The 23,381-nt window shown below is 44.2% G+C and overlaps 1 protein-coding gene across 4 annotated transcripts in view; it reads left to right on the top strand.

The window, feature by feature from the left end:
- Positions 1–23,381, top strand: part of DSCAM (DS cell adhesion molecule) — a 687,554-nt gene that overhangs the window by 575,606 nt on the left and 88,567 nt on the right. For all 4 annotated transcript variants that reach the window (XR_011495418.1, XR_011495417.1, XM_014839281.3 and 1 more), the window contains exons 17-19: positions 10,920–11,160; positions 12,736–12,882; positions 18,894–19,049. Coding sequence is in view for 2 of the 4 variants with exons in the window: in XM_014839281.3 (XP_014694767.2) it covers positions 10,920–11,160; positions 12,736–12,882; positions 18,894–19,049 (544 nt within the window). In the remaining 2 variants the exon portion in view is untranslated. The remainder of the gene's footprint in view (positions 1–10,919; positions 11,161–12,735; positions 12,883–18,893; positions 19,050–23,381) is intronic.

The raw sequence follows: 23,381 nt of genomic DNA, 5'->3' as shown, positions 1-23,381 counted from the left end.
TGGCTTTTCTCCAACCCTGCCTCTCCTCCCACTTCCACTCCACCCCCATCCTCAGCCCACCCAGTGAACTCCACCCTGCATGTGGCTTTGATCCACACTGTGTCCTACAGGGGTTGACAGACTATTTCCGTCAAGGGCCGGAGAGTAAATACATTCATCTTTGTGAGCCATAATGTCTCTGTCTTAACTCTGCCATTGTAGCACAAAAGTGGACACAGCCAATACATAAATGAATGAATGCAGCTGAGCTCTGACAAAACTTAACCCGGGAACGCTGAAATTTAAAGCTCATGTAATTTTCACATGTCACAAAATCTTCTTTTGATTTTTTGCAACCACTGAAAAATGTAAAAAGTATATATATTCTTAGCTAAGAGGGATATATAAAAACAAGTGGTCAAACAGCCTTGGCCCCAGGACCATAGTTTGTCAACCGCGCTTCACTGAATCAAGAGGGTACCTGGGGAAATAGCCACGTACAATTGAAATACGTCACAAACAGCTTCCTGTTAGTAACTGGCTCTTTGTGCTGAGATTTAAAGCATTGAGAAACTGTTCTTAAGTGTGAATTTAGAGCCTTCCTTTCATTGAGCAGGTTCTTCTGAGCCTCAGATCTTCTTTGGTTCTTCTGGACAGACCCTACTTAGCAGAAGTTACAAAGACTGTCACAGCAGCAGCCCTGCATATGGTTGTGGCAGGTCATCCCTTTACAGAGCCTTCCTGTCATTGGAAATCCTGCCTTTTGCTCTTACTTAACATATCTGGGTCAACCGTGTCCTCCCCAGATCTATGTGGCCTTTTAATGGGTCAGCCCCCCCTCTCCTTGGCCACTCTGCCATCTCTAGGAGCTCACATTACCTGAGGGGGAGCTACTCCAGGTTGGGTCCCCCCATCTGCATGGAAGGAGCCGAGCCCTTTGGGATCACCCAGCTACCACTAAATAGTTGGGACCCCAGCCTGATGCTCACTGGCTAGTACACACTCCCTCTTGGCATCCAAAACAAAACTCCTTGCCCTCTAAATCCCCATCACCTGTAGACTTAGATGTGCAAACTGGACCAGTCTCCCAAAACCTCACAGCCTCCAGATAGATTCTTTCCTGGCTGGACCTTGGCTACACTCCCTTTTGGCCCAGGAAACTTCCATAGCCCCCCTCCTCATTCTCTCCCTGCTCTTTCCTTGGTCGGAACCCAGGGCACTTCCACTCTCCCTGCCACTTCCCTGTGACTGACTACACTTCTAGACACTGGGACATTGAGCCATCACCCTTCTGACCAACTCTATTCTCGGAAGTCGTCTCTGGTTTCATTGAGCTGTGGCAGCCACCTCCCCATCTTCACCAACTACCTGAGTTGGCAATGGAACCTTAAGAAGGAGTCATGACATCTAGAGACCTTGACATTAGGCGAAGGATATTCCTGGAGACGGCTTCTCGGTGCGGATATATACAAAACTAACCCTAGTCTGTGAATGTGCCATGAATTCCTTTCTTAGGTCATTGGCAGAAACCACTGGTTCAGCCTTTATGTATGATGAGAAATGCACTATGTGGCTACCAGACAGTGTGCTATGCAAAAGACAGCAAAATTCAGAAAAAAGAGGGGCCCGGCAAGAGTAGCTATTCAACAAATGTTTACTGGTTAGATGAATGAATGAATGAGTGAATGAATGAAATGGGAGCCATTTCTACCGTTTAGCAATTGAATAAATGGAGTCCTGTTTTGCGGTAGTTAATCTCAATTTCATTCCATAACATTCTAAGTACCTGTTTCTGAAATTCGACTTTGTGTTCCAAGCTGACACACCCCCTTGGCTGCCATCTCCCCCTCAGCTGCCAAGTCTGACTAGAATACAGTGACTGTTGGCTACAAGTCAAAGTTCTTGGCCTCTCAAGGTAGTGTAGTTCAAACATTCTGCCATTCATCATTATTTCTCACACCTGAATTGAATAGCTCCCTTTGTTCTAAGCATGTCTCATTCTCAGCTCATGAGTCCATTTTTTTTTTTATTTCATAACATGTGGTCCCCTAATTCTTTCCCAACCCCTCAATGGACAATAATTTGGGGGAGGGAGCCATAGGGCCATGCAAATTGCTTGTATAAGACCTATGAAATAGATAGTATATTTAGTGTAATGCAACTCTAAGGAGAGAGGCAAGAATGAAAATGTGTTTTGAGGCGATGTAAAACATCTCTTCTCCCTTGAAGTCCATTGTCCATTCCTGTAGAGAGGCTGCTCTGCCATGATATCCACGGGGGCTACGGAGCCACAGCAGTGTTCTGTCCAGTAAGGCAGTTGGTCTCCCTCCAAACAAGCCACCATGTGAAGAGAGTCCCCTTGCTGCTGTGTGGCTTGAGGGACCACAGTGGTCTTGCAGTCTTATTTGCATTCAATCCTTTTGTTCTGCAAAGACACCAGGAAAATGGGTTATTGGTGACCCGAAAAATCAGAGAAGGCACAGCCATCACTTTTTAACTGACTAGTCCATCCCAAGTGAGGGCAATTCTAAACCTTTTAATGACACCCCAATGACAACCACAGTGGTTCTCAGACTTGAGAGTACACCAGAATCCCCTGGAGGGCTTGTTAAAACGTGGATTGCCAGCCCCCTCACCACAGAGTGTTTCTCATTCAGAGGTTCTGGGTGTTTGCCTAACCTCCTCTACACTCCCGCCATCCCTCAGCCCCACAATCACCACAGATACCTCCCTGAAGGGTCACTCGGAGCTGTTCTCCATCCCTGGGCATCTCTTGTCCTCTCACCCAGGGCAGCTGTGTGTGCTGACTGCTTTCCTGTGATGTTGCCCCCTCCTCAGCAGAGGCTGGTCTTCCTTTCAGCTCAGATGAAGTGTCCCCTTCTCTGGGAATCCCTCTGCTCACTTTTCCCTCCCATAGGACCCTGTGCAAACTTTCAGCACCACAAGCCTCCCGCTCTTTCATGGCGGAGGGACTGTAGGTCTGCCCTGCCCACAGAGCCTTGTACAGAATAGGCCCCCAGTGCACGGTTGTAAAATCGAATGCACTCCTCCGCTGAACAAGTTATTGAGTAGCTGCTGTCTACGTTGGCGAGCAGTGAAGGAGCTGGAGGAATTACACAAGGATGAAAAAGGCAGTCCCCCACCCCTACAATAAGAGGGAAATGAGGGCCCAGCCCAGTGGCGCAGTGGTTAAGTTTGCACGTTCCACTTTGGCAGCCTGAGGTTTGCCGGTTCAGGTCCCGGGTGCGGGCATGGCACCACTTGGCAAGCTGTGCTGTGGTAGGCGTCCCACATATAAAGTGGAGGAAAATGCACGTGGATGTTAGCTCAGGGCCAGTCTTCCTCAGCAAAAAGAGGAGGATTGGCGGGAGATGTTAACTCAGGGCTAATCTTCCTCAAAAACAAAAAAAAAAAGAGGGAAATGAGGACAGGTTACATTTTAAGTAAATTGGGAGGAATCTAAAAGGAAAATTTTCAATTCATTTTTCCACTGAATTACTCAACGTGCCCAAGTACGGTGGTGCTCTTGGAATGCAGAATTCTGCAGTGCAGAATTTTAGCTCCCCTGGTCAGCAGGTGGATCCCGGCATTGAGCAAAGTCCATTCTTTGCCTGCAGTGGAAAGGGGGAGGGGAGTGTGCTGGAAACAGAACCTGGCTGGTGGTTTGCTGAAGAAGAGATGCCTGTTCTAATCACTCCCATCCTCCACAGTGCCAGGAGCATTTGCACATCACCCCTGTTTTTCCATCTCTTTAAAGAGCGAAGAATCTGCCACAGGCAGCTTGCAAGCTGATTTGGATGGACACGTAAAATGCAGGCACTTGCAAACCGCACAAATAAATTGACACGGTGCTGCTGTTGTCATGGAGATCAAAAGAGACAGTTTCTTAAAGGAAGTGGGGGTTGGGAGGGATTTGAAGGCTGGAGAAAGGGCAGCTGGAAGGATGAAAGAAGGCTGTTTAGGGAGACTACAGCAGAAAAAAGAAAATGCCAGGGCAGGAAAGGGGAGAGAGAGTGCGAGAGATGGCACATAAATGGGACAAATGAAAAGAAATCAGGATCATTACTGGATCCAAAGGTAAATGGATGGAAGAGTAAAATTCAACATGGAAAATCAATTTATTTCTACGTGAGAAATATAACAGCAAATCGGTCAGGGCTTCTCTCAGAATTTTCGCACATTCGAAGGGATTTGAGAAAAGGTGGAAACAGATCCCTCACATGTCAAAGTGGTCCGTAAATCCCAACATCTTCTTGCAGGAAGGGGCGCAGATTGTTGAATTCCCCACTAGAGAGAGAAGGGAGCCCTCCTCCACTTTAGTGTTATTTCCCTTCATCTACTTTCCGAAGTATTTCTTTAATATGCATTAAGAGGACCGGTTGCCAGGTGAGACACTGCAGATCTATGGGTCTCTCTTGAATGATCCTGACTGTAAAAACATGTAACCCACCGGTTGGCTGAACAAGTGAACAAACTCTCTGGAATCCTTGTTTTAAGCAGGAAAAAAAATGGATGACATTGTCCAAATAAATTGGCTCTTCAGAAGCTATTTTCCTCCCTGATGGGGCTTAGGAAATGAAGCTGGACCCCTCCGAATCCTGCCTGGATCTCCCGTCATGATGCTTGGGCTGCCATACTAAGTGATGGCATGGAAGCCAGCTCGCAGCTTGAATCCACGTGTCCAGGCTGTCGCACTTCTCCTGAGGGTTTCTTCCGTACAGCCTGACCCAGACCTCTCTGATCAACAGCTACGTCATGAGTCTGGAGTCCAGGCATCTCTTCCATCTTTATATACTTCACATTCGCCCTTTATCCAATCAGATTATAAACCTGCAACTGACGTCATTCTTACCCATCACTTTTGTTGCCCCTCATATATGCTTAAAACCATTCTCTTCATCTACAATAACATTTTCTGAGAATGTCCACTGTGCTGAAGCCCTGATTTGGACAGGAGAGTGGGCGAGATCCGAATCATGTTTGTGGGAATCCTTGCGCACTCGGAGTTTGCAATCAAGGGCTTGGTAACCAGACATTTGTACGGAACAGCGGCCACAAAAGGAGCTGGAAGTGATCAGTTCTTGCTGAGCTGATGGTGGATGGATGAGTGCCGCTGGAGACCAGAGGAAGGCGAGGACTCCTTGGGTGCAGGCAGCCAAAGGGAGCTTCCTGATGAGTTGGAAATTGAGCTGGCCGTGGAGGAGGAGGCAGGTTCTGACAGTAGAAAGGAGTAAGGAGAGCATTCTCTGATGAGGGCTCTCAGGACATGGGGAAATGTGAGAGAGCTGGTATTTTCATGCTTATTCAAACAGTCGGAGAGGATCCTAAGTCATCAAGGAACATCCAGGGGACATTAGTCTGGAAAGACTACTGCAGGTTCAGATCTCCCAACAGGCACCACTGAGATTTGGGGATAAAGACGTGATGCCAAAGTGATTTCTTAGGAAATTTGTCTTCTCCAGTATCATGCAACCCAGATTCAAAATATGTTTTAAGATTTCTACCTGATTTCTTCTTTTTCCTTTCTTCCTACCCCACCATTAACTACATTCACTTAGCTTCGTGAAAGGGAATGATGATTTTTTACCATTTCATCAATCTTTCTTTGATGCTATTGAACAGTTAGAGAACAGTGCTCTAAAACTGTCTTCCCCACTAGGATGTCTTCTCCACATACACCAGCCAACGATCTCCCTTGATTCCAAGTAGACACCTGCTCCAAGTAGAAATGTTGAAGGCATCATCCAAAACAATTTTTAGAGTAAAGGGTATTATGTACCAACTTGTCTTTGGGTGATATGAAGCCCATTGCCAGACAGATTAGAGTGCCTTGGCTGATCCACACCCTCTGCCCTCACTGGCTTGTCTCCATACAACTCAGTAAGAGCCTCCAAGGTCACTTTCAAAAAACTTTGAAACTTACCTCACAACCCCTAACATTTCCTACACTTAATGTACAAAATTCCTGCATTTAGGGATTTTTTTAAAAAAGATTTGGAGCTGGCTCCGTGGCATAGTGGGTAAGTTCAGCACATTCCAATTTAGTGGCCCAGATTTGTAGGTTTGGATCCTCCACCTGGACCTACACCACTTGTCAGCCATGCTGTGGCAGTGACCCACATATAAAGTAAAGGAATATTGGTACAGATGTTAGTTCAGTGCTGATCTTCCTCAGCAAAAAAAAAAAAAGAAAGAAAAAGAAAGAGATCTGTGTTTTTCAATATGCCCTTGAGGATTTCTTTAATGTAAAAACATCTCCAAATTCGAATCTGACTATTTAGCCTACAAATTAATAATAGAACTTAAACTTTACCTGATATAGTTAGACTGTTTGCTTGCTTTTGTGCATAAAGACATAATACTTTCTTTTCATAATATTTGTTAAATTTTTCTGTGACTAAAAATGCTTTGTTTAGTATAACTTTACAAACTTAATTAACAACCTTTGCAAAAAGGAGGAAAGTTATTTGAGGCTCTGTGAATGGTGGAGACTAAACACAACTGTTAGAAAATCCTAGGTTGGAATTCCAACTCCACGCTTACCTTGAGGAGGATGTTTTAACCTCTTTGACTTTCAGTTTCTTCATCTATAAAGAATGATAATGAGACTCCTTGGAGTTGTTGTCAGGACAAATGGGATTTTATATATATTTATATGTATCTTACCTATTACACTGGTTGTAAAAAGCAAGTGTTCAACGAGTGGAGGTGGTGGTGGAGATGGTGGTAGTGATAGTGTGATTGCGGTGGCAGTGATGTTGGTTCTGGGACAGTGATGGAGATGGTGGCGGTGGTGGTGACAGTGATGGTGATGGTAATGTCAGTGATGGTGGGGTGGAAGTGTTGAAGGTCATGGCAGTGATGTTTTGTAGAGATGGTGGTAAAGGCGGTAGAAGCGGTGGTAGCATTAGGTAATGATAGTGGCAGTGATGTTGGTACCAATGGTGAGAATGTTGATGGGATGGTGGTAGAGATGCTATTCGTGGTGGTGGTACTAATGCAGGAGGTGGTGGTGACATTGGCAGTGATGGTGGTGGAGGTGGTGGCGGTGGTGAAGGCAGTGGTGGTGATGGTGGTAGCGGAGGTGGGCGCAGCAATAGATGGTAGTGGTTGTGGTGGGGGCATGGAGGAAGTGGTGGTGGTGGTAAGAGGTGATGATGTTGATGTTGGTGGTGGTATTGGTGAAGATGTGATGGTACAAGTGGTGAGTTTTGGTTGGTGGCGGTCATTGTCGTGGGCCAAGGGAGCTATTGTTATAACTGAACTAGAAAGATAAGTAGCCTAGAGATGATTTCAGCACACTGCCTTTTATTACAACAACTTCATTAAGATGAAATTAACACACCGTCGCATCCGCTGCCTTCCATGGACAATTCAACAGTTTTTAGCATGTTTACAGGTCGGTGCAGCCATCACCAGAATTTAACTTTAGAACATTTTCATCATGCTACAACAAAACCTCATAACCATTCTCCTGGCCCCACCACCTTTTTAGATTCTCTTAAAACCTTCTGAAGGCCGACAAGCTATGGAATTAAAAGTACATGTTCCATTTGTAAGAAGAATCTATTGCTTCTTTCTCAGCTGCAACAATTCATTCTGCACGATAACCACAGATTGTGTTAGAATCCTGAAAGGAAAAGAGCTGAAAACACTACCACCTTCAAGTAACTCACAACCCTACTCAACACATATCTCTTCAAAACTGGAATATTAAGAAAACTGGAGGAGAGCACCCATGTTTGTCCCTTGTGATAAATACAATCCCTTAAGTTGTCATATTGTATTGCACATCTAAAGGGAGAATAACACAAAATCCTATCTCGTTCACAGGCAATTGGGGCACAACCTTTTTGAAATAAGACAGTCATCCACTGGGGGGACTTGCATCCAATAAATAAACTTAAAAACAGAGAAACTGTATTACAGAGCTTCCTAACAGAGTATTTGTGGTTGAAAATAAATTGCAACACAATAATATGGCTAACAATGGAAAAATGGTTAGATAAAATCAAACATCAATTGTGGAATATGATTTTTAAAGACTGTCAAGTAAACATGGGAATAGCATATTAAATGTAAGAAATCAGGCACCAAATTATACAGAGTATGGAGACAATCACATGAAAAACAAAAGCAAAAACAGATTTCAACCTCACTTAGACAAAGCAAAATGTATCCAGTGTCAATAGTGACTGCGTAGATGTGGTGGCTGTGTACTTTTATCAGAAAAAAATAAAAAATAATTTTTATATAAAATATTTTGCAGAAGGACCTAATAGGCAAAAATAATCATTATGTCATTCTAGAATTAACAAGACTAAAATTCAGTTCTAAGAAAATTGTAAAGAATATTCCATTTATTTTTAACAAAATATTGACACTGAACGGAACAAAATCATCTGTGTTGTCCATCATACTTAAGCGGATTAGAATGTGTTTTCCCCCATGGAGAGGGAAAAAAGGAAGATTCCTCCACTCTACCGTGCACTCAGATCACAGGCATGATTAATCCCCCCAAACCCAAGGAACTAATGGCAGCAAGCAAGTGCCCGCACTTGTGGAAGATTTCGCTAAATTGTGTGTGGTGCATAAACATTTTCTTGTGGGCATTTGTCTGCACTGTGCACACTTCCTTCTTGAGCTGACTCCGTAGCCCCCAGAGTGTGATCCTGACTTGATATCTTGGAGGGAATTAAACCCACACAGGGAACCAGTTGAAAAATTAATATATTTTTTAAATTAAAAAAAAATATGTCATTAGGGGGCCAGCCTCATGGCATAGTGGTCGAGTTTGTCTCACTCCACTTCAGCAGCCCAGCTTCGCAGGTTCAGATCCTGGGCATGGACCTACACTGCTCATCAGCCATGCTGTGGCAGCAACCCACATGTAGAGTGGAGGAGGATTGGCACAGATGTTAGCTCAGGGTTAACCCTCCTCAAGCTAAAAAAAGAGGAAGATTGGCAACAGATTTTAGCTTAAGGCTAATCTTCTTCAGCAAAAAAAAGAAAAAATATATAATATTTGGATCACTGTATTTAACATTAAACAAACTGTGAAATAAGAGAAATATCTTTGCTTTGTTTGACTTATACTTGACTTTTTCAGGGGAATTAATTTTGTTGATACAAATGCAATTCAGTGGTTGTGGTCAAACAAATTACATGTAATCGAATTATCAACATCTAAAATCTTTAGATTCAATTTTAAAGCAAAGTGAAAAGTCATAGTTCGTCAATGCAAAAACAGGCGTGCATAGATATCTGCCTGACATGAGAAAGATCTGAGCTCTTATGTCAGGGTCCACTGTGCCAACCTGACTACGGAAGTCACGGTTTCCATGAGTGTTTCGTTTATGTCTATCAGCACCATGTTTTAAATGCATGAAATCACACTGGTTGTTGAGAAAAGCAACTGGAAGCCAAGAAAACCGTAAATGAAGGAACTTACTTTAAAAAAGAAATGTGTTTTTGCTGCTCTTGTATAGCTCAGACTAATACCTAAAGACCCGGGGCATGTAATCCCACCGGGAGGTTGGCAAATTAGGCAATCCAGAAATATCTGCCAGATTCATTAATGCTGCTGTCTGCTCGCTCTTTCTTCTGGCTTCTCCTTGTGTGGACCCTTCTCCTTCACATTTTGCAGGCGATCAACGACTACCCCCAGGAGGCAGCTCCACCCTGTCTGTTCTCGCTGCCACTTCTCACTGCTGTGCGTCAAGCACCCTCTGCTCCATTGCAGCCGGCTCAGTCTCTCCTTGCCCCTTTCTGCAGGCTCCGCCTCCACACCCTCAGCGCCCTTTCCACAGCCCAGGCCAGTGCTCCAAGCCCACCAGGGACTGGCCTCTTCTGACTGCTTCAGAACGCTCTCCATTTTGCCACTTGCTGGTTGCCTACTGGCCTTCACCGTGCAGTAGCATACGCTTCCACACTGAGATTTCTCTATAGTTTCCCAAGTGTTTATTCTCTTTCTCCAGCTGGATTGTCAGCATTTTCAGAGCAGAGAAGACTTTTCAGAGCCCTGAGAGATCTAAATCTATGGTTTGTACTGAAATACCCACGTGCACACACACATAAATACGCATTCACACATGCACACATAGACGTAATGCAAATATGCGTGCACCCTTGCACACACACGTAACTGTTGACTGCTTGAAAGTCTAAAAAAACTTTATTACTTTACCGACATCACTTTGGTGTTGTTCTTATACTTGAAAAGTGTCTGGTTTCTTTAAAAAGTCCAACATGTCAGCCAAGATTGTTCTGCCGTGGGTTTGGCAGTCTCTATCATTAGCAGAGGGAAGCTAACTCTAGATGCAGCCTCCCCGGTTTAAATCACGGTAAAATGACTCCAAAACAACTCAGGCAGCAGTGGTCTCCCCTCCATATCCAGCTTTCAACCTGGAAACACCTTTATTCTGGAATATTCCATTAGAATGTAAGCTTCACGGGGGCAGGGTCTATTTTGAATTAAATTCTGTTCCCCCGTACCTAGAACAGTCTGGCACAGCGTAGCGAGCTCAATCGATTTTGCTGGAATACATGAAGATCAGTGGTGCTGTGTGGGGCTGGTGTACACAATCCATCTTCTGGACCTTTGCCACCAGTTGGAGAGGTCGGCAGGGTGGCAGGGGTTCCCCTTCTGTCCCTTATGTTTGTGTGATCTGCTGTGTCAAAGGAGGGTCATTTGTGGCACCATCTGTAGTGCCACCTCGGAGGGTTGCAGTGAGGGCTGTGTACATTAATACAGGTAAAGGAAGAGCCCTGGCCAAGGGCAAGCTCCACATATGAGTTTCAACTATGAACGTAATCGCTACTATGCCATTATTACTATTACTCTGATGATTCGACTTTATTTTTGTTTCCGTAAGAAGTGGGTGGGTGCGGGTTTCATACCTCAAGTATTCTTTAGTGTATTTTTTTTCTCTCCTGTTTAGGCTCCCAAGAAACATTTGCAAAATGGGATGATCCGTGGCTACCAAATAGGTTACCGCGAGTACAGCACTGGGGGCAACTTCCAATTCAACATTATCAGTATTGACACCACTGGGGACAGTGAGATTTACACGCTGGACAACCTAAATAAGTTCACCCAGTACGGCCTGGTGGTGCAGGCCTGCAACCGGGCCGGGACGGGACCTTCTTCTCAGGAAATCATCACCACCACCCTCGAGGATGGTAGGTTCTGGGGCCCCGGGCTGGCGCCTTTCCTTCCTCACTGGTTCGTTCTGGTGGCCTCTTGGGTTCCCCGCAGTGGGGCACCCTGCTGGCCTTGTAGTAACAAAGGCCAGAGGCGCTGGGCCCTTGGGGCCTGGGGTGGCTGGTGGGGACACTGGCCCTGATTAACTCGCGGACTGCTTTGATGCCCCCCCGCCCTTGACAGATCCCAATTACAAAGCCGAAATCCACTCCCTTTGCAGCATCTTTCCCATTCATTTCCAGCACAAGAATGGGGCTTTTCCTGAGGGAAGCGAAGGCTCTTCCTACGACTGCAGAAGTCTGCCCAGAAAGTAGAAATTGATTTTCTAAGAATTTCTCTCAAATCAATGTTAAGGAGGAATTTTTTTTTCTTTTTGTCTTTCTTTCTTTCTTTCTTTCTTTTTTTTTTTAAGGTTGCTTTCTATTTTCAAGCATTCTGAGACCAGGGAACGGGAATGAGCAGACTTCCAGAGCAAATCTCACAGTGACCGAGTGCCCCCTAGTGGCCATGAGGAATTAATTTCCCCTTCTGTTATGTCGTAGTGAAAATGACCTAAAAGCTCCCATTTCCAATAGAGCTTGAAAAGACAGAGACCCCTGGTGTGCAGAGGCACAGTCTGCTGGGTGCGAGACAATATACGGGAGTCGTTGCAGCAATAAGTCTAGGTCTTAAGGCAGCAAGCTTGCTTTGCAATCACCTTTGTGCAATTAACCACTTGATCGGAGGTTTGAGGAGGCTCGCAGTGACTTGTATGTATAATTTCTGACCATTTTTACAGGAAGAGAAGTCTTAGATAACTAGAACCCTGAAGACCGGGATTTTCATCCCATCTTCATAGTCTTTGCAAGAGTGGTTACATATGCCACTTTTGGTTTTCACTTCGAAGCTCATTTTTCATTGATGTATGTGATTCAGTCAATATTTTGTCCCCTCTCCCAGCCACAACGTTTAAGGTTTGCATAAACTCAATGTGAAAAATATTTCAGATCTTCTTCTAACCAGCGTCTTAGTCCATTTTCTCTCTTTCCTCTGACAGAATGTTATAGTTTTGGCAGGGAGGCAGATGGGGAGGGGGCAGTGAATAAATTACAATTACATGTCTGCTTTTTAGCTCTTTTTAAGCAGCTAGGCCTCCAATTTATATGCTAGGTATTAGTAAATACCAAGGGAATTACTATATGGAGAAAAATGTAGCTTACAAGAATAATGGGAAAATAGACCAGTCAAGCAATGGTCCTTTACTCATGCCATAACAGCAGAAGTGTCCTCAACTCTTTAAGCCCAGAACAGTCTCCTTAAAAGTGCAGCAGTGAAGCTGGAAAGAGAGACTGTGGAAGCACGTTGGGACACGTGCATGAACACGATATTTTACTGAATTATCATGATATTTGCATAGGGAAATGGTACTCATTTTTTTCCTTAATTTTGGGCATGGAGTGCATTTTTTTTCTTTTGCTTGCACATTGAAATATGAAACTAATGTTGCTTACGCAGTATTGCTTTGCTAATAAAACCACCCACGGTTATCACAGATTCTAATTATTTGTTTCCAGTGCCCAGTTATCCCCCGGAAAATGTCCAAGCCATAGCAACATCACCAGAAAGCATCTCAATATCCTGGTCCACACTTTCCAAGGAAGCCTTGAATGGAATTCTGCAGGGGTTCAGAGTCATTTACTGGGCCAACCTCATGGACGGAGGTAAGAGGATTAAAGTAGGATGGAATTTGCAGATACCCCACACACACGGGATTCAGGATATGGCACGCACCTCCTTATCAAAGGACACTTTCCTCTTTTCCCCACATCATTCTGTTCTTATCTCTCATCTGACATTTTAACAGGTATATACAGCTGTTTAAAACATCACACACCTTCCAAAAGCAATTTGAAGTGTAGGAGGGGGATGGCACTTGGGAAATCTAGGCACAAATGTGTTTTCCTAATTATGAGTATCTATGTCAAGCCTCTGCAGACAGCACCAAAACCTTGATCTCTATCTAGAAAGTTCTACGTGATGCGTATCCTAAAACCTTGACCTCTTCCTATTCCTAAATAGAACTCGGCAGGGAAACTTCTTAAATTCCTGTAGTTGGACTAGAAGGGAGAATGCTAGAACATCGTGACAGGAATATTATTACCCCAAGAGAAGCCTTTTAATCCCAAACTGTCCATTTTTGCCTCCTTTCCCTCTCTCTTTTTCTCCTCCTGCTTCTCTTCCTTCCTTCTTCTTCTTGTCTCTTTGTGTTTGTTTTTTTCTTTCAACTTTTAGGACAAAAATTTCCCTTGTGTTTGGCCTAAGCTTTGAATGAGAGGGTACCTGTCCAGGTGGCAGTAAGACTGGGGCCAGAAGTTTCTTGGGGAGAATACATGTCAGTGTCTTTGCTTTCCGATGGTGGGTGCTGGGCCAGGCTACGCCCCACTCTGTGAGCATGACAGGTGCACACCTGCGCCACTGCCCTCGACAGAAAAGGCCTCCGTAGGTCTGTTCACAAGACCTGGGCGCCCGCAGTGCGTCCTCCCCTGCTCTCCATTCTCCAGCCTCCTCCTGCTCTCCCTGCCCCTGGGCGGCATCTCCCCTCTGGTTTAGGGCTTCTCTCAGCCTCTCTGACTGACTGTGGTCTCCTGGTGCACACTCACCTCTGAGTTTGGGCAAATGCAGCCACGGCTCCCAGAGCAGATCCCACCCTGCTCAGGACCACCTGGGTCTGCTCTGCCATGCAGGTCGCTGCCACATCCAGGTAAACAAAGCACACAGGGCCTCAGAGGCTGCAGGGGTACCACTATTGGTGCCAGAATAAAGGAAAGAAGACACACTGCAAAATAAGCTTACCTTGCTAAATAAATAGCACTGTTTGAGCCTTAGCTATTTATGTCTGTAACCAGGCTTGCTTCTCAAGGCTGAAGATCAGACTCAATTCCTCTTGATGTTGAGTGTAGCACCTCCACAGCAGCCGGCAGTGGGAGGCATTCTGTAAAGATTCGCCTGCTCCATCTCCCAGCAGACCTGTTAACTGAGCATCAGCTCTGTGCTAGGCTCATGCTGGACACTGAGGATGCAGTGTCTGCCCTGTTGGATGTTCTAGACTAGTGAGCAAGGGAGAGTCTAATGAATACAGAACCATAAGCCCAATAATGTACAGCCAACCACGTAGAGGGACACATTTATGTAGATGATTCTTTCACAATTCCACCCTCTCCCCTCCAAAAAAAAACTTTTAAAAATTCCATAGATGTAAAGTGTAGATCAATGAAAATTTGCACAATTATCTATTTCACTGACACAATACCATAGAATATTATTGCATATACTTGTCCTGGTTTCTAATCCTCATCTTGAATAAGATGAAACTAAGCACCCTGACGTATTCACCTAAAGGCGGTGTTACACTAAAATTGTTCTTTTTTTGTTCTTGTTGGAAATATTTCCAGAATCTAGTGGTGGCTCTTTGTCCATATTTTCGCAGATTACTCATATTTGCTAATATTGCCTGTTAGCACCTTAGTTCTACGATGGATGATGTGGTTGACCTGGTTCAGTGAATGTTACACTTTCAAAGGTTTAAAAATATGAATATTCAAAAATATAAAATTGGGCCAGCCCCGTGGGTCAGCGGTTAAGTGCGCACATTCCTCTTTGGCGGCCCGGGGTCCGCCGGTTCAGATCCTGGGTGCGGACATGGCACTGCTCAGCAATCCAGGCTGTGGCAGGCGTCCCATATATAAAGTGGAGGAAGATGGGCACAGATGTTAGCTCAGGGCCAGTCTTCCTCAGCAAAAGGAGGAGGATTGGAGGCAGATTTTAGCTCGGGGCTAATCTTCCTGAAAAAAAAAAAAGTAAAATTCTTTAAATAAAGAATACTTGGAAATGCATATAGTTTCTAAGGATACTTTTACTCACTGCATTAAGATCAAAATGAGGTGCTTAATGTCTTCTGCAGAAGTTCTGTGCTTAGTTTCCAAAAGATAATAGGAAGAAACCCTCAGAAACACAAACTCTTTCCCTACCCGTGAGAGATGACATTTATGAATTAGCGGGTAATTTTGTGGAATGACTGGACGCTTTTTCACAAACTCTTCAGGTTGTGACCCCGAGCTTCCCACAGACTTAGAACATACAGTGACTATGAAAAGAACTACACCTGCTAACCCTTGAGAAAACATCTCATACACACATACACACGCGTGCGCGCACACACGCACACAGCGGGTGGGAGAGACAGAGATTGTTGCTATCACTGTGGTTAGCAATTGCCCCAAATACTTTCAAAAATAAGTATAACAAAGCATTTTGTTATTGTGAACATAATCAAATAAAATGAAACTGGTTAATATCTTTAATAAGGCAGGTTAAATATACAGGTCGGTGAAATTTCTGAGTATTTTATCGTAATCAGTAAGTTGATTGATTTTTAAGACCTGACAGAAGCAGTTCATCTGGGATTGCTGGGAAAATGGCGCACTAGGAAAAGTCACCATTTCCATCTGAATCTGAGCCACTTTTCATCTCTGCTTTCTTCAAGACAAAAGTGTTGGATTCTGAAGCAGAGAAACACCGGGCACCAACCAGGGTGTTTGCTGCAGTGGGAGGGGACATTTGGGGGCTTCAGAGGAGTTATTTCCACCCCTATTTTGGTTTCTTCCTTAAAACCCTTTGAGAACGAGGGAGGGGGTAATAAAGACATTAAACTATTTTATTTTAAAATATAAAGTCTTTTAAAAAAATTGTGTGTTAGAAATAGTATGATTTCTGAATTTATTTTATGTATTTATTTCATATTATTTTACACATAACTTCAACTGAACACTATTATTTAGCTTCCATATTTAAAAAAAAAAATAACCCTTTCGGAGCTGTGAAAGGTAAGAGAGAGAAATCCATGGTTAAGCCATAAAAAAAGAACAAGTGCTAAACTAAATGCCAAATGAGGCGTGCTGTTCTGCCTTTGGCTTTGTTCGTCATTCTCATTCCGGTTTCCCCCATATCTGCTAATCATCAAGTCTCTGCCGGTCAGGAAAACACCGTCCACCAGAGGGCCGAGGGGCTCGTGTGGAAAGTCCATTCCGGCGCTCAGGTAGTGTTAGAAATCTCTGGGAGTTCATTTTGAAGGGGGGTTTTGACTGCAATCGTATTCATGGTTCGTGATAAATTAGTTCCTCAAGACAATATGAACCCCAATGTGAGTCAACATCCAAATATTAATTGTAATAGGTAGAGTAATTCATGAGCAGATGTAACTCTTTTGTCGTAACTGTTGCTTTCTTTAGAAAGCTCAGGGCGATCCACTTTGCCCTTCTCTCCTAACCGCTCTGTTCCTTCTCACTGTGTCTTATTCAGCAACAGCTCTGCAGGATCAGCACAACTTTCTCCACATCCTGATATTACTTTCTCTGTGAGACAGAGACCCCTGGGTCCTTCTTAAAGGTAGAAACACGCAGAGGCCCCAGGAGGTCAAATGATTTAGTCAAGGTCTCATCGCCAGCCTCCGGCACACAGCCCCTGTGTAACCCCTCCCATTAGTTGCATTTTTCCCTGATTGTGTGTGTGTGTGTGTGTGTGTGTGTGTGTGTGTGTGAAATCTTTGGCACAATGTAGAAGTTCCTAAATCTGAAAAGATCTTGTTGAGATCTTAAACTTTTTCCATTAGCATTTGAGGTTTTTATCCTAACCCAATTGACATATATTAGTTATGTTCTGGAAAATGAAACCTATAAATGAATAGTATAACGGAAAGATACCTGATGGTCACCTTGGGCGGGCCCTTCCTTCAGAGGGGAGAATTTCTACCCCATCTGGGGCTAACAATTGCTGACTTTGAATGCACGATGGCCACAAGTATGAGCAAACATTGCTCTCATTTTCCATGAACCATCTATGGAGCTTTCCAAATTATATCCCCTAAAAGTCTGCAGCCTGCTGGCCTCCCCGGAAGACACCAGGCCAAAAGCTTCTTTGGGGGCTGTCCTTCTTGTCTGCTTTCTCCCCCCAGCAGAGCATCCTGCCCCCAGAACTCGCCCCTAGTCTGCTCAAGGTGGTGACAGGCCTTGGCTCATGTTCGGGTCTGGGGCTGTGTCTGTGACCCAACGTCCTTCATGTGTCCGCTTCCCTACTCTTCTCACAACCCTCACCACACACAGGCACCCTGGCACGTGTGTGGCAAGGCTTGGCCACCCCATGCATTATTTTAAATTTAACTTTTCTCTTATATCCAGTTCAACCCTGATCCTTTTGGTGACAAAAGTAGAAATAAAAAAAAGATATTCCACAGTGATCATAATCACAAAATAGGTGACCATTAATCTCTGAATGTCTGTTCAATATGCTAGAAGAATAAGAGAAAAGAAAGACAGAGAGCAGGGAGAGGAAACCAAGCTGGCAGAGAGTCCACGTAATCTGGCCAACATGACAGCTCCACAGAGTAACCACAGCGGAGTGGCTGAGAACGTGGCCTGTGGACATGAGGCCACGGACTGTGGCTCCACAGCCCATGCTCTCGGCCACTAGGCTAGGCTCCATGACCTTGGGCAAGATATTGACCCCCTCTCTGCCTCAGTTTCCTAGCCTATAAAATGAATGGATGTTGGAAATAACAGGATTGCTGTGCTGGTTAAAAGAGTTAACGTGCACCCAGAACAGTGCTGGCACCTAAGTAAGCGTGCCCGGCATGTCAGGTATCTTTACTAATGCCAGAGACAGCAGGAGAAGCTGACAAGCAGCCCTATTGCTTTCTAAATGAGTGCAAAGGTGGCCTTCACTATGGCCAGCCACCCGAGGAGGAATCGCTCCTGGACCTCCGCCTCCCACCCAGTTCTCTTAGTGACCGGGCACTCAGGGCACGCAGCTGGTACCAAACATTCCCCAAAGGGCCACTTGCCCTAGCAGTGAGCAGTTCTTCAGTCCTCTCTCTCCTGCTCTGGTGCCTCTGTAGGTAGCTTCTTTCAAAATCCAGAACATCCGTGGAGGTATTCAACACGTCCTTATAAGTTTTCAACACGTCCTTATAAGTTTTCTCAAATTGCCATGTAGAATATGCCTAAGACGGGTGAGCATAACGTTCCATCTTTGAATATTATTAGCTGATCCCACTCCAGAACACGACGCTTTTTTAGCCAACGCCAAGTTTCCGACACGTCAGCGTGTCACTTCAGCAAGGATGCTAGGAGAGTTCACGCCAGGTGAAGGAGGAGTTCGCTAAGCCACCTCATCTCAGCTCAAACATTTCAGAAGTTAGATACTTAAAAATGCATGTATGTTAAAGTAGAGGGGATTTTTGAACAAAAAAAACAAAACCCGACTTACAGAAGCTTCTTGTTCATCAGTTAGCAATATGTCTACAGAGTGAGCGATCTGTGGTCCTAAGCTTCCTGCGGTCCAGGCACGAGGGACGTGCTTGATCAGCCACTGCTGGAGGACTCTGCCGGAGTGGCAGCCCCCGTGCTGGCAGTGGCTTTATAACTTTTAACTTGGAGTGAATTGCTCTGATTTTTCAGACCATGTTCCGCCTGGTGTCCTGTGGCAGTTTGGTGTGAATGATCTTGTCCAACTCTCCGTGTACTGTCAGTGTCACACGAAGGTTGCGCACAGCCCCCTTGAGTAATTTCAGGGTGCGACAGACAGATACGCGTGGCCCGTGCTGGCCAGCAAGCAACAGTGCAGGGGAAGGCGCACACCCACGGCCACAGTAACCAGATTGTGTTTTCTTGTCCTCCAGAGCTGGGCGAGATTAAAAATGTCACCACCACGCAGCCTTCCCTGGAGCTGGACGGGCTGGAGAAATATACCAACTACAGCATCCAGGTGTTGGCCTTCACCCGTGCCGGAGATGGCGTCAGAAGTGAGCAGATCTTTACCAGGACCAAAGAGGATGGTGAGAAATGGGGCGGGTGTGGATGGCACGCTCAGTTCCTGTCTGAAACACATGGGACACGTGAGGCTGCCAAGTGGCAGCGTTCCCGGGCTGAAGTTATTGTTGGGAAGGCCGGTCAGGGAGCTTGCCATTAATTTGTCAGCCTTGACTTTGCTCTTTGCAAACCTTTTGCTGCCCTCCCAAAATATCCCAGTGCAAGTCAGACCGTCAACTCCCTGTCACCTATGTTTGATTTATCCATTGACTCTCTCTTCCCCTATAATTTTTCTTCTTTCTTTTTTTTTTTTTTTGGTATTTTGGCCAAGTGTTATTTTAAACAAAAATGCCTTGTATCCCAGAGCTGCAATACTTGCCTGTTTTTGTATGCTGTTAGAAAGATTTTAGTGACTCTTTAGCTATTAGTGTAAGCTTTGATTGTTTCCATCCTTCCACTTGACAATTATGTAACAGTCTGCGTCATATTGTTCTGTGCCAGCTTTAGAATCTCTTTAGAATAAGCCCTTAAATTGACAGCATCATGTTAATTTTTTTTAATTTCTTGGAAGAATTCATTATGTTTTAGTAAAATTTTAATTCATGGAGCATTTTGGTTCGGACCATTAATTCTTGCCGTTCCATGCAATTTGGACTTGGTTATGTGACTATTTCCCAAACCTACGAAAACTACATGGCAAATAATTTTTTGTCTTGTTTTAAGGGAAACTCTGAGGGGCCATATCCAAACCTGTTTGAAGAACAGTGTAAGTTCTAACAAATATTACAGCAATAGTAGAAAAAGCAGTCTCCACCTTAACAAAGGAAGAAACAACTGAGGTCAAATTGGTACCCCTGTAGAACCCTGCAAATCAGAGCATAGAATTCTACCAGAGATGGGGCTGAGATGAGACACCAGAATACCCAAGTTCTGTGCTGATTTTGGCTTCGTAGTTTATTCTTCTTGCCAGGGCTCTGTTTCCCAGGAAGCTGGGCAGGGTGGGAGTGGGAAAGCTGTGAGCCATTGCTCGTGACCTCTCACGTATTGCAGGTTTGATGTCTATGCAAACCCCTTCACTACACAGAATATCAAACATTCTGTGGTTCCACCCCATATCTGTCCTGCGGAAGCAAAGCTAGAAACTCATGCTCAGAGGCCTAATAGACTTTTCTCTTCAGCCTTTCTATTCGCTAACTACATTTCCCTGACATTCATCACATGCCATCTTCCACCTCACTCTTTGCTCTCACCTCAGCAAACCAGGCCCTGCTCCCCGAAGCGATCCAGTCCATCCACCTTCACAGGTTATTTTCACTGTCTCTCTAGCCCCTCTTGCATCACAGGGCCTGCACACCGATTCATCCTCTTAGCATTAGTCATTCTAGAACATTCTGATTCTTCCCAGGCATGTGCAGGTGTCAGCCAATTCTGTTCAAAGAAATTGAGTTATTTAGGGAAATCTAAGGTCAAAATGCAGTGCCGTTAGGAAGTCACACGTTAACAGAGAGATCTACAAAGCTATGTCCTGAGGGAAGATGGCCATAATTTAATTTTTAAAAATGTAATAGACAAAGAGCCTTGTCTCGATGCTGGCTCTGTCACCTGCTGCCCTTGGAACTTTGGGCACCTTATCTAACCTCCTCTAAACTGAACTCACCTACAAAATTGACAGAATGATCAGACTGCACCAGAATTAAGATATAAAAAGTCAAGTGATGTGTGCAAACACCTAGCTTGACACAAAGTGGGAAGTTTCTTGACACTAGACATTTGATTATTTGATCTCCACTCCTTCAGAGTGGGGGTGGAACATTCTTTTGCATTGCTAAGCAATAACACAAATGTCACTGGAATTATTACTTAAACAGCAAATTGATCAGTGACATAAATTTTGACACCTGCATTTTTCAGAAGAATGTACAGAAATCCAATAAGAAGGAAAGGTTGTCTACAGCTCCTTATTGACAGGCAATTTTGGATCAATTTTTAGTTAATCCTCCAGTTTTAGAAATCATAGAGTTCTGTCTCAAAACTTGACCCTAAGACCCAAAGTCTAATTTTTCAATCAGTTGTTCTCTGCTTTCCTATCTGGTGCTGACGGTATGAGGAGATGTGATTGATTGTGGAAGGTCCTGTCTTGGGTCCACCACTTACCCCAGAGAGGAGCTGAAGAATTCCACTTGTGCTGTCTGTGGGACAGACTGATGCAGACCTGAATGTCAGTGTTTCCTTGGGCTAGATCATCAGCATTTTCACAAAGCAGCAGAGCAGAGGTTAGATGGAAGGAGAGAAAAACTGGTATAATGATCAGCTTATCTCCCACATTTATTAATTTAGAAATGATAAAGAATTGTGCCAACCACCTTTGTAGACTCATTACCTAATATAAATAGGCGTTTATAGAACTGAATGCGCTTTGTATCTGATTGAAAGGGACAAAGGCTAATTATCACAGAAGGATCTAGATTCTGTTTATACTTGTACTGTGGGGTCTCATAGTTTTGAAGTTTGGATTACACTGCCAAATTCCCTTGAATTATGTAAAAATGTGCATAAAATTCCAGTAAAATAATGATTGCTAATATTTATTTAACAATTTTCAATAAGTCACTATTCTAGGCACAGGCTGAAGTTTCAGTGTTTGTTGATGTTCTCACAAGAAATATTTATACATTTACAACAAAGAATCACTTCGGTCCTCTATGCCTAACACATTTCTTCAACAAGGGCCCTTAACCTCTCAGGGCCAGGGGGGCTGGAGTTTTAAATTGTATTGTGAGGTCACTGATCATCTTAAAAAGGAAAAATTTATCAGTTGCTAGTAAAAAAGACAAAAATAGAATAAAATAATAAGTAAATAAAAGTAGATTAAATGAACAGAATTGAAAAATAAAACAGACAAAAAGTTTACTTCTATAGGGTATAATTTGCAACTGAAATATTTTTTTAGAGAATATTTTTTTGTGCCTCAAGTAGTTTCTCCACCTCTGTGAGGATTCTTGGGCCAATAGATGCATTCTTAGATCCGTGGACATAGTCTTGGGTCCGTAAACATATTCTCAGATGCATAAACATTGTCTCTGGTCCATGGACGTATTCTGGGGGGTCGGTGAGAATTGCTCAGGTTTCAGAGTCTCTTCCCAGGACTGCTGGATCAATGAGAACTTGTACCTTTATTATGCTGCAAGAACACAAACAATTATTTGCTGACCTGGCTTTCTGTTTTTGAACAGAAGACAACTAATTCTGAATTCTAAACCACTTGTGAAACCCTAGTACCGTTTTATTTGCTGAGACTGTAATCTGAGCAAAGCCGTGGGGAAGAAGAACACAAACATAACGTAATCTATTAATTTTCCAATTGTATTTTCGTCCTACAGGCATAAAGTAGATTCAGCCCTCATCCTTTCTGCAAAAGTAAACATACCATACGTGTAAATAGAGATGGTTATATTCTATTTAAACATTTACTGAGTGCTTCCCTAATGTACATAACTCTGTAAGGCCTTATGTGGGCAGAAGGCTAGCCGGAGGCGTAACGTGATCTTTGCTCCCTGCCCCCGGGAATTAACAATCTCTTTGGCACAACATGTCAAAGTAGAGCTAAGAGTGAGTGACAAATAAACTGACACCAGGACATCTCTGGCCACCCATATCTTGAGCCATACATTCTCTTGAAGGCATGGATGGTGTGTCATCAGGTGATTGTGTAACCACACCTCGGTATACCTTAAAGCGATGGACTCTGTGTGTGTGTGTGTGTGTGTGTGTGTGTGTGTCTATTAGCCTAACCACCAGCAGTGCTGTCCCTCAGTAGACACTGAAGACACGTGAGGATCCTCCACGGGAGGATCTGCCAACCAATTAGCCAATATCAGTGCTGCTTGGGATTCCAGAGTCCCATAGCATACGGCAGTGTTATGTCACGCTCTGTGCAGGAACAGGTACGCTAGCAGCACGACAGACCACGATGCCCTAGAAGGCGTTTGACCATATGGATTTCAAAGCTCCCTCCACTACAGTGGTTCTCATACAGGTTCCTATGAAGTCCAAGGGCCCCTGGGTGGGCCTCAGAGGTGCCCAGTGGTAAGCGAGAGGCCCAGTGGGGGCTCCATGCTCCCTGCTCTGCTTCAAGAAGAGCCACTCCACTTGTACTGTGTTATCTGTTGGTTTCCCACATGATACTTCACTGAAAGGATTTGTCTACTTTAAAGGGTGTCTGGAAACCATTGCTCTGGTGAGAGCAAAGGCCGGAAATATATGAGTCCTGTGCAAATAGGAAGAGAGAAGGGACTCGCATGCATTGTTTGGCCATGAACAGTGTCAATTGTGGATGTGTGCATCCAATGTCATGTCAT

This window comes from Equus asinus, chromosome 18 (assembly GCF_041296235.1).
Source record: "Equus asinus isolate D_3611 breed Donkey chromosome 18, EquAss-T2T_v2, whole genome shotgun sequence".
Classification (NCBI taxonomy): Eukaryota; Metazoa; Chordata; class Mammalia; order Perissodactyla; family Equidae; genus Equus; species Equus asinus.
The sequence above is the reverse complement of the archived record's forward strand: the minus strand, read 5'-3'. Positions and strand labels throughout refer to the sequence as shown.